Source organism: Tenebrio molitor, chromosome 4 (assembly GCF_963966145.1).
Source record: "Tenebrio molitor chromosome 4, icTenMoli1.1, whole genome shotgun sequence".
Classification (NCBI taxonomy): domain Eukaryota; kingdom Metazoa; phylum Arthropoda; class Insecta; order Coleoptera; family Tenebrionidae; genus Tenebrio; species Tenebrio molitor.
Window position 1 is genome coordinate 10432368 of NC_091049.1, and position 12659 is coordinate 10445026.

Genomic DNA, 12659 nt, shown 5'->3' on the forward strand with positions numbered 1-12659 from the left:
CAACCCATACCTATTTATTTTTAATTTCATGATGGCATTTGTAACAACTCAAGAGCAACATTTTTCAGATTTACTTGCATCGGGTGATAATACTCGTACTCTCTAGCAAGCTGCTTCCTATAAGGTTTTTTCAGATTTCTGAATTTCGCTATAATCTGCATTTGGATTCTCATAATAAAATAAATCTTGCTTTTTGCAAGCTTCATCTAATTATCTGGTAATAGTGAAAATATATAAAATAAACAAGAGCAACATTTTACATTCGTAATAATGGGTAATTTACTAGCTTTATTGCTAACCGCGACGCCACTGGTAAGCAGATCTTTCGCGGAAATGTCAAAGAAACGTCAACAATGTGTTGTTGTTAACCTAGAAAACAACTTCTCGATTTCGGCAAAGTGGGCAAAGTTTACAAACGTTTACTGTAATTATAAGCAACAATTATCCAAAAATAAGTAGTAATTTGGGTTTTACCATTGAAGATAAAGCATTTTTATTAGAATCGTAGTATCAACTAAGAGAGCAAAATTTTGCTTATGTTTGTTTTCCGCAGACAAAGCTCTCCCGAAGGTACCGAATAAAGTCGGGAGTCCCTACCCTCGTCCTGCTGGACCGCGACGGCGGCACCATCAGCGTCTCTGCTCAGGATCGCCTCTTGGAGGATCCCTTGGGCGCATCGTTCCCCTGGCGCCCGCGTCCCGTCGACCAGGTAAACTACCCCTCCGGATCCATCCCTCCCAAGCTTAACGTCTGTCACCGCCAGGTCCTGAAAGACGTCGTCCTCCAAAAAGGCGGCACCTACACCAAAGAACACCAAAACACCACAGAAGACATCCGATACGGCGACCTGCCCGAAGGCGTCCGCGGCTTCTACTTTTCGGCGAACTGGTGCCCCCCCTGCCGAGCCTTCACCCCCCAGCTGGCCGAAGTGTACAGGGTGATAAGGAAACGCGAGCCAGGCTTCGAGATCGTTTTCGTCAGCAGTGACAGGTGAGTTTTGATTAGAGAAATGACAAAAAAAAAACAAATAAAAGAGGGCGAGCAAACGTCGAGGGTAGCCGTAAAATATTACACGGGAGGGTGAGATAAGCACGTAACACGGGTTCGAGCTCGGGTGCAGGGGCGGTGCGCCGCCCCCGGTGCATGCAGACATTAATTATAAGTTATAGTGCGCGTCGACGGACCCCGTAATGGGATTGCGGCATTAAGCGGATGACACGTATCACGTGCAATTATCATTTGTTGTTGTTTGTTTTTGAAAAAAAATCAAATTTATTGTATTTGTTTAGGGCGTTTGGTAAATGTACCGTAAACTCGAACAAAGGAGCAACACAGAGCGTACAACGTCATTTCCGGTAATTAGCCCGGAAACGTGCGTGAATTATTTACGTCAGTTTGGGATAAAGGCGAACCGCAAATATACGTCGTATACGGAATTTTGCCAAAAATTTTGCAACAACGACTTGTGTTTGTTGTGTATTCACATCAGCACAGAAACGTAAAACAATAGAAAAGCAGATTAGGAGAAAATAAGGTTTTGGTATTTCAGTTGTTACGTTTTTCGAATTTAAAGTTAAATATTTAAAAATTATTCTGAAATATTTATAGGGGTAGCAATGGTGTCCCATTATACGTACATTCATTATTCATTATACAGGGTTATTTTAAATGATTGTAGTTCAAGTAGGCGTAAAAACTGAATGTAAAATTTATGGTTGCCGCTCCTTATAAAAAACATCAAAATGATGTGAATAAGTGAGTACACACCGTTCTCACACAGGAGTTAAATTGGGTCTAAAACAACTCAATAATTTTAGGATTGGTGCAAAACAACGCAACATTTTAGGATTCAATAGTTAATTTTAAAAAAATCAATAAAATTTTCATCACCGCATTTTTCACCTAAAAAATGACAATGACAGCGACAAAAATTGACAGTTCACATGAAAGCGGCAAAAATTTCATAACCCGGGCACGGCCTGCTTCCACTACAATCGTTTGCGAATGACCCTGTAGTATCAGGTGTTCCTTTAAATGTATCCTCAAAGTTGGCGTTGAAGGGTCGATTGTGAACGTGCCACTCGTCAGTCTGCAGAGTAAAAACACAAACAGTTGATTCGTGATCTCTGTAATCCGTGGTCCGTTCACAATCGACTCTTCGACGCCAACTTTGAGGAGAAATTTAAATGAACACCCCATACTATATTACACTTGAGAATAATTGAATTTTGGCGACAATTTTAAAGAGCGATCATTGAAAGACTTTTATTTGGGGGAAATTTTTATGCAGAGTCAATTTTAAAATGTTTTCCTTGATACTTTATTAAATTAGTAGCGACATGATGTAATTCATCAAAGGAAAGTAGGCAGGCACTTACGATGTACTGACGTATTGATGAAACAAAGGAAGAATGCAATTAATGAGTTTTATGTCAGAAAATTTTCAGTTTTTAACGATCCGATAATGTTTGCCAGCACAATTAAATTTTTCTATGAAGTTCTGATTTTCCATAATCAAGAATTGCTAATTATTTTTAAAAACACAAATCTAAAGCTTAACGTTTCTCAAGTCAAGATCGCCAGACTTCAATTATTGTTTTCAATTCACTCTTATGATTCGCCTATTTAATTTTTTTTAATATATCATTATTATTTAATTAGGGGAACATTTTGAAAGAATAATCCAATTCCGCCATTTTGTGTTTTCCTTACGTTACACAATAATTATTGTATCGGGTGTTAATTTAAATTTATCCTCAAAGATGGCGTTGAAGAGTCGATTGTGAAAGCACCACTAGCCCGTCTGTAGAGTAAAACCACAAACAAGGCAAAAAGTGAGGTTAGATTTAAACAGCTGATCCGTGATCTGTAATCTGCAGTGCGATCACAATCGACTCTTCAACGCCTACTTTGTGGATAACTTTAAAGCGTCGGTATAAAATTTGTATTAAAAAATGTATAAATTACCAAAAAATAGTTTAAAGTAGAGTATGGTGCTTACAAGATTCAAATTTCAAATTGTTGACGAGAAAACAAACTAAAATAGAATTCAGTCAAAAGAGCAAACTTTAAATTCGATCGATTGGGCGATTGGTCACGTTGGGGGTGAAAAAATGGGGTGTCTCAGATAATCTTTATTTTTGAACTAGCTCTTGGCACGAACAGTATCATAACCGAGCGGAACCCCCCCGAGGAGTTAATTTACAAAGTAATTTATTTTTCTCATTTATTTTTCGTATGTCAAAAATTTTAAAAAGTACCCCGCTTCTTTATTTGTTTCATTAAAATAACTTCTCTCTCTTACTCTTAATCATTGTTAATCTTCCCTTACATCTAGGAATTGTTTGGTGTCCATCGTTTTTTCATCCGAGGCTCCGGTAAAGTGCTATGAACCGCCTCACAAATTAAGCGGAAAGAAATGGACGTAATATTCAACTGACATGAAAAGAAAGTCCTTTGCACCCTGCACATTTAGATTGTGGGGAGATTTTCGCGTGGGAGTTAATATAAAAGAGTGACGACCGAAATCACTCTAAGATCACTCTAGAATTTCAGCAAATTTAGTTTTTGACAACAATTTAAATTTAAATTTTTAAGGGGAAAACCTTAATTTACGTTTATTGATATTAAATGGTAAGTCATTATGTGCCAAGCACGATGTGGAGTTGTCTAAATCGTTTTATAACTACATGTCATGAATATAAAACCTATTTTCATAAACAACTTTAAATCATCAGTAAAGAATACAAATTTGTGGTATTGAAAACTTATAACATCATTCATAGAAACTCAAAATAAAATTAGTCTCAAATAGGAACTTTGAGAGACCAAACATAAACTTTGTCATTAATTTTAAGACTTTGACATCTGCCGTTATACTAAAATTCTACTGAAGTCCTGAGTCATCTAAATTTATAGTAAGGTATTAAGTTACTTGAAGCTTACATGCTAATAAACTGAGGGAGGTTGAAGCAATCATTGTAGAGTTTAACTAATAGTGTTTTACATGTTCAACAAAGATTAATTCAAAAAATAAAGTAAGCCAATGAACAGACTATGTTTCTAAAACAAATTATTCAATTAATATTTGTTTTTTTTTCTAATACAAACATTGTATTTTTAATATATAGAAAAGCACTAACTAGTTATATAAAGCCGTTGGCTGATCAAAGTCTATGTACCAGTATGTCTAAACAAAATAGGATGGAACCTTCCCAAATCATATTATCCTGTAAACCACAACATTTTGAGTATCAGTGTTGTGAAATAAACTGTCAACATCACCTTTCTTTCCGATCCATTTGCGTCCATTATTTCCCCTAAAGTAGGACCAGGATAACAATGCATAATGGAATTTCTTTCTCGTTTATACTTTGGCATAGATATAATAGACACAAAGGAATTTATTAAATTAAAATTAAAATATAAAAAGACTACGTCTTTACAACTTCTCCACTTTCAAAATTTCAGCGAGTTGCCTGTTTCTCTTTTAAAAATGTTAGTCCACCAATAAATTTAAAATACTATAGTTTTGACAATTTTTGTCTTAATTGCTAATTATAGTTCTCCTGTATTTAATTTTAAAGGGAAATATTAAATTAAAATGTGAAAAATTAATTTTAATTGGTGACAACTAAATATCGGGACTGGTGTCACAACCAAAAAAAATCAACAATTTTATAACATTATACGTCATTAGTATCCTATATTTCAAAAAATGTATGATCAAATCATAATAGTATACAGAGTCTCCCAGAACTGGCAGACCAAAATAACACGGTGAAATCATTATCTTCTGGCAATAATAGGAAAAATATTTTAAAAAATCCATCCTCATTGCATTTTAAAATAAGAACGTTTTTAATTGACCAATCGCGTGTAGATATAAAATTACCTTAAAAAATTATATTGGTAACTATCGAAACAAATTTGATTGTTGCAAAGACATTATAATTGAATATTATGTCATAATAAATTATTTCTGACAATTCTGACAAGTCATTAAAAACGCGTAATGTTTACCGCTTCAGAATATTTTGATATGCTTGTCTTATATGGACAGTGTGATGAGAGTGCCACAGTTGCTCCTCAGGAGTACGCAGTTCGTTTTCCCAATAGGGAACATCCTAGCAGAAATACTATAACCTGAAAAATACTATAACCAAAAAACGTCCGTCATTGCACAAACAATGCGGATACCCAACAATGCATATGCATCATTTGAAATGTATCCATAGTTACAAATAAAGCAGGAAAACTAATTTATAGGTAACTTAACATCAACAACAGCATTGGTCAGTTTAAATTGCTTCTTTCCTAATCACTATTTAAGATAGATTTTTTTGAACATTTTCCCTATTGTTCCCAGAAGATGATGAATTCACCGTATTATTTTGGTCCGCCAGTTCTGGGAGACCCTGTATTATGATACAAGTTTATAAGAAAGCCTTTTTAAAGCACGCGTCATGAGTTTAAGACCACAACGCGTAGCGGAGTGCTTTTAAAGTAGCAAGTGCTTTAAAGGTCCTTATAAACGTGTATCATTCGCTATTTTTTATTATACCTGCACTACAATCTGAAAATTATAACAAAAAAAAGTAAATTGAAATACCTTTTCCGAATTAATATATGTCATTATTCATTAATCGTTGATATAGAAATGGTCAATTGTTGTTGTTTCGTTGCCATGTATATTTGTTATAAATTGTGTATAAATGTGTATTTATCATTGTTCAAAATGTAGGTGAACTTGCTGTTACCTAAGCAACCCTCAAAGCTTTAGTGTTTTAATAGTAGTTTATTTAACGAGTTTGAGTATAAATTGGGCCTTTTTTGGCATGAGTCGTTTCACTCGCGTTTTAAAAGCCCACGAGTGCCAAAAAAGGCCCAATTTACACACGAACGAGTTGAATGCCCCCCCTTAAAGACCCCAAATCGCTTAAAATCTTTAAAATTAGCTTGACGTTTCGTTTTGACAAGTTGTGACATTTATCAAAATCCGTTCACACAGGAGAAAATTCTCAAATTCTGACAGTGTCGAACAAAAAGGCCCTTTTTCGCGCACATTTTAGTGTCAAAAACAGGGATTATGATTCAGGTATAATTAAAAAAAAAATTAAAACGTTAAAATTTAATTTCGATAATTGTCATAAAGGAGAATCAAAAGTAATTTGACCTAGGCGCCGGCGCCGTCCCGTTGAGTTGGTACGGTCCAATACTGTCATTCACAAATTCAAAATTGTCTAACAATAAAGCTGAGTCACAGGTTTTCGATGATTTTGTTGTGCACAAGTGCTCTTGATCATAAATTTTTTGAAACACATAATTCTAGGCACTCTCTCCCCTCCCTATGTGCTTTTACACCTACTGGAGTAAAGGGCGCTTTCGCCTTTCTTGGCCGATAATTTAGTGTGGTTGAGTGGCTAGCCCACACACCTTCTATCCCTCTATCCTTAGCAAATTTTGATTAATGTGCCTTTCCATTCTTTCCTATTCTTCGATATCGTCTTTATGTCCGTCCAGCTTAAACTGATTGCCTCGTGTTCCCTTGTTACGCTTCTTCTCCAGCTGTTGAGGAGTTTTCCTCTTTTCCTTTTTCCTAGCAGTTGATGTTCTAGTGCTTGTCTTACAATGTTGCTTATTTTGTCTAACCAGTATATCTTTAGTATCTTTAGTATCTTCTTTAGTGATTTGTTTATGAAAGTTTGCAATTTCTGCGTTGTCTCTTTGTCAACTTTCCAGGTTTCAGCAGCGTATAGCAATACGCTTGTAAATGTGCAGTTAAACATTTTAACCTTTGTGTCTGCTGACACTACATTTGTTCTTCATATGCCTCCCAGTTTGTTGAATGCCTGTTGTGATTTGCTTATCCTTGTTAGTACATCTGTCTTACTTGCCCCATTCCTTTCTATTACTGCTCCTAAATAATTCACTTTTTGGGCCTCTTCAATATCGAGATTCCCTACCTTGATTTGGCTTATTGTTCCTTTCTATTTCTCAATATCTTAGTTTCCTTGACGTTTACTTTCAACCCTGTTTTTCGGGTCTCTGCCTCCAGTTTTTGTAATTTCCTGTGCATATGGTTTCTCTTTTCCACGTTATTCCGGTTCTGTTATCGGTACCTTTTTCATTATCCACAAGATCGTCGTCCACAAGATAGAATGCTTTATTTTGCCCTACGGACTTTCCGATCCCTGATTAATGATTACATTTTCTTTATACATAAAACAGCAATTTAAAAAAAAATAAACAGTTTTATTCCTATCCCCCACCCCTTTCCTTCTCTGTTCTTTCCCTCCCCTTCATTCCTCAAAGCTATTTCGAACTGGTCCGACTCGACTCTCTCTCCCATTCTGAATTCTTCTACTCTTTCTCATGCTTCTTCGTTCTCTATTCCGTAATCTATCACTGTTTCCCCCCCTGCTACCTATACAGGTCCATTTCCCTTCTTCGTCCCCTTGTTTGTTCCCGTTCAATACCTCCTATTCATTTTCTTCGATCCATTCAATCAGTTTCTTCCCCTCTACATTTTCCACCTTGTCTTTGGGGTTTCTTTTCCAATCCCCCCTCTCCTCTTCCCAATTTCTTGCTCCTCTTTCTTGCCTATATGAACATTTCTTTTCATGCATCCTTCTTCTTCTCCATTTTCTTGTCACTTTTCTTTAATCCCTAATTTCACCCCTGTTATTATTCCCCCGGTAGCTCTTCCCTTTTCCTTTTCTCCTTTTGCTCCTTGACCTTCCCATTTGTACTCTTTTGATAGCGAGTTTCCACATTATTTTTTCGGTTTCCGTTTTCTTTGTCCATCTACCTTTTTATTCAGCTTCTCTTTATGCCTTTTCCCGCCGGTTCGTCTTCTCTTCTTCTCTCCTTCTTCTAAAAATGTTTCTTCAGATTCTCCTCTCTCTTATCCCATGTAGACCATTTCCCGTTTATCTGTATCTTCCTGTTTATTCCATACTTTTGCCGCTCACTGTATATCCCAGGAAACGAACACGAAAATTTTTTTCCTGGGCTAAATTTAATTGTAGTAGGTACTCGCCTAGTTTTAGGAAAACCTACAATACCTCCTTCTAATCAAAATTTTGGAGAAGTTGCCATGGGCTTGTGTACATGTTGGCCGGCGTTACTTCTAGATGGAAGCAAGTTGTCGGGTATCAGTTTACGGGGACATCATTTGATGCAGGCTTTCTCAGAAAGGGTATTGAAAATATAATGTCCAAAGACCAATCAATGGGACTACAAATTGACGCTGTGGTTAGCGACATGGGAGGTCAAAATCAAGCCTTTTGGAGATTAAATAATATTCATGCCGGTAGAGATTCTGTAATCCAAAATTCAGCCCCACATACCTCTGATCCTATTAGAAAACAATACCAATACCAATCTAGATGCTCCACATATTTTAAAAAATTTAGGTAAGCATTTAACTAATGGTCAAAAAATTATTATTTCGGAAGAATTTGTTAAAAAGAATTCATTGCCCACAAATAATGTGGAAATTGAACATATAAAGACACAAATAAAAATTGACTGCAAAGATCTGAAATTGGCACCTTATCTCAACGAAAGTTGTGCTAAGCCATCACATTTTGAAAGGATAAAAGTTGGTTTGGCTGTGAGACTGAACCACGATACAGGAGCGGCTTTAAGGTACTGCGTGAATAGAAATTTATTAAATACAGAAGCAATAACAACAGCTTGGTTTCGTGAAACAAAATTTAGATGGTTCAAATTACTTGCTAGTCGCACTAAATCTCTGGCACTGAGCACTTTGAATATTGAGAAGTACACAGATGTGATAAGACTGTTTGAACAATTGAAAATTGCATCCCAGAAAATCTGGAAACCAATTCAAACAGGGGTTCTTTTGGCCACCACTAATGCAATAGAACTTGCGGAATTCTATTTAACGCATTTAAAAGAAAAAACTTTCTACTGTGTTTATTTAGGCCGTTCTACGGAAGATGCGCTAGAAAATTTATTTTCCAAAATAAAATACATAAATCCCATCCCGAGTAGAAAAATTTTTTAAAATGGCCATAAGAATAATTTCTGTAGCACTTTCAGATAAAATAGTCTACCCTTCAAGGTACAGTTAATTTCAAAATTATAGAATACACCTAATTTTCTACAGTGTGAAATGCACTTACACTTTTTGTCAATGATCAATGTCAGTTTTGAAAAACAAAATCTTTTTGAATCCATCTACACACTGCTTGATATTGGAAATTCTCTAAATGCAAATACTATAATAGAAACAATGGCTAGTGATAAAACGCAAGCAACTATTGAATTTCAAAAAATAACATTTATATTTAGTGAAGAAGAAAAAGCTAAGCTTCTAAAACGAAGAAGCGATGGAGAGAAGAATAAAGAAAAAACCTGCCAACCAATGTCAAAACTGACGTAACCTCAAATGACGAAATTTTAAATAAATACGATCCGTTGTCCGATCACGAGGACACGAATCTACTAGAAGACGACCAGATGGAAGAAGACATGGAAATGGACACCCAGCCCAAAGAAAATAAAACAGAAAAACCACCACCAATTATTTTGCACGGTAAATTTGCGTCACAAAATTGTTCGATTTTTGCGAGACACCGAAAAGGAGGTGTGTTTAAAATTCAATTTAAAGTTTAAAAGGAGGTTTGAAAACAAGCAAAACCGCGGAATGGCACACATATGCGATGAAGAGTGAGAAGACGCATACAATCGTAGTAAATGGATTGGAGAATTGTCCCGATCCAGAGGATATAAAGAAAGACCTGGAATTGAAAGGTATCGCAACAAAAAATGTCTACAAAATGAAAAACACAAGATCCCCGTTATATGTACGTGGTGGTGACAGACAACACGACAACGCTCAATGACATTGAGATGAAGGCAACCATAGAATCAATTGTAGTCAGATGGCAAAGTCTGATAAACACAAGACAGATTGAACAGTACCACAAAAGTCAGGTTTGGGGCCACTCTGCTACTAAGTAATTGCTACGCAACTGCAAAATACCTGAAGTGTGTGACCATCTCACCAGCGAGTGCACATTAAAAAAGGACGTGCTCGAGCATCAAAGCTATTTCGAACTGGTCCGACTCGACTCTCTCTCCCATTCTGAATTCTTCTACTCTTTCTCATGCTTCTTCGTTCTCTATTCCGTAATCTATCACTGTTTCCCCCCCCTGCTACCTATACAGGTCCATTTCCCTTCTTCGTCCCCTTGTTTGTTCCCGTTCAATACCTCCTATTCATTTTCTTCGATCCATTCAATCAGTTTCTTCCCCTCTACATTTTCCACCTTGTCTTTGGGGTTTCTTTTCCAATCCCCCCTCTCCTCTTCCCAATTTCTTGCTCCTCTTTCTTGCCTATATGAACATTTCTTTTCATGCATCCTTCTTCTTCTCCATTTTCTTGTCACTTTTCTTTAATCCCTAATTTCACCCCTGTTATTATTCCCCCGGTAGCTCTTCCCTTTTCCTTTTCTCCTTTTGCTCCTTGACCTTCCCATTTGTACTATCGCGGCCAAAATACTTTGGTCGTCACTTTTTGACACTTCAAATGTAAATCAAGTATTAATGTCAATATACATGACAATTTCAAATTATTCTTGTCAAAAATATGGCAGCTTCAGTTTTTGATAAATATAGAATCGTCTTACTTGCTTCTGAAGGTTGTCTAAACCGCGACCATGTTGATCTTTTGCTTTTGAACCCTGCCTCCGCAGCTGGGATTTACCCCACCCGTATGACACTGATAGATTAAAATAATTTTGACAGTAGTAAAAAATAAGGTTAAACATCCTAAAGTTTGCTTTACAATTGAATGTCATTTATGTCACATTGACGACCAAAGTATTTTGGCCGCGATAGTACTCTTTTGATAGCGAGTTTCCACATTATTTTTTCGGTTTCCGTTTTCTTTGTCCATCTACCTTTTTATTCAGCTTCTCTTTATGCCTTTTCCCGCCGGTTCGTCTTCTCTTCTTCTCTCCTTCTTCTAAAAATGTTTCTTCAGATTCTCCTCTCTCTTATCCCATGTAGACCATTTCCCGTTTATCTGTATCTTCCTGTATCCTATTTTTACCCTTTTTCCTCTATCTCTCTCTTCTCTAGTCACCTCTCTTAACTTCTTTTGTGTTTTCCTTTATTCGTTTGACAAATTGTCATCTACAGAGCGCCCAGAAATGTGGTAGCAACTTTTACACAAAGTGTCACAAGATGGCACTTTCGAAAAGCCAAATTAAGGTACTATATCTTTAGATAAAGATATAGTACCTTAAGCCAAATTTGTTCAATCTTGCAACATTCAATTTTTGAATTTTTTCGAAAGAATATGTTAAGGAGGTTTTCCGAACAATTTTTACCCATGATTTGTGCACTAAAATTTGCCGAGATGTTGCTCGAAGGGTTCAGTTATGCATTGAGCATAATGGTGGTCAATTTAAACATTTTCACTAAAATTTAAATTTGAATGTTTTACGTTTGACAATTCTTGACATTTATTTATCTCAATTTAGATAGCGGCGTTGCCATGCACAGACCATCAACAGAATTAAGACTTTCAAAACCCGTATAAAACATAGGAGACACTGACAACACTAGCGCTGCTCTAGCGTTAGGCCAAACTAAATTACCGAATTTACTCGTTAATCCGATCGGGAATTTCCGTTTAAAAAGAAGGTTGATTTGAATATTAATTAATAATGTCATCAGTAATTTTGAATTTTCTAATTTCTGTCAAGGTTTAGTCAATAAATTTTATAAATTGTTCTACAAAATAAATTACTCCAAACCAGTATCTTCACATTATTTTTCGTTATGTTTTTATTTGGTAAGTTATCTTTTTCTTTTTGAAAAAGTACGAAATATGATTTTTCAGATCACAATTTTTATTTTATTTATTTGGATATGGGAAAAATTAAACTTAAATTATGCTTTGTAAACAACAAGATCGGCGATTTTAAATTTCCAAAATTAGAAGAACAAAGGAAACGAAGGTAAATGTTGCACCACCCTTCAAAACAGATAATGCCTTTATTTGCCAGAAACATTTTACCAACAATTTCTTTACTCAAAAAACAAAACACCATAAATACGCCCGGCCGTCAATTTTTCTTCGTGAAGACAAACAAACTTCAACAAACAATGTTAGACCAGCTGAACAAATTGAAAATTCTACGATTATTGAAATTCCCACTGTAGAGAATCTAATCCTTCCTGTTATGCCCAAGGCCCAAAATAGACACCCAACAAAATCTTCTAGTGTGTTGCAAGTACTTGAATGCAAGAAAGTTAGTAGTCTTACTTCAAAAGGTAGAAACATTTATTATATGGACCGATATCGGCGAAAAACAATTTCAAAATTAAAAAATCTTTTGCACGATTCTAAAATTATCTCCAGAAATTTTAAAAGTTAACGCAAAATCAAATTATTGAACTCGATCTACCCTTCAGTTCAGTTTCACTCGCCTTTTAAACTAGCCCACTCATGCCCAAAAAATCCCAATTTACACACAAACTCGTTTAATGAACTACTAATTTGTTGTATATGTTAGAATTTGTATTAAAATGTTTAATACTTAATTTGTCGTTTTTATTTTTTAAAAATAAGTATCAATTTAAATCAAATTGAAAAAAAAAAAATAGGCAACTAGGTA

General features: G+C 35.6%; 1 protein-coding gene across 1 annotated transcript in view; it reads left to right on the top strand.

Moving 5' to 3' along the window:
- Positions 1-12659, top strand: part of LOC138129515 (nucleoredoxin-like) — a 74940-nt gene that overhangs the window by 11223 nt on the left and 51058 nt on the right. Inside the window, exons 2-3 of the mRNA XM_069045830.1 lie at positions 554-709; positions 764-990. Coding sequence (XP_068901931.1) covers positions 554-709; positions 764-990 — 383 coding nt within the window. The remainder of the gene's footprint in view (positions 1-553; positions 710-763; positions 991-12659) is intronic.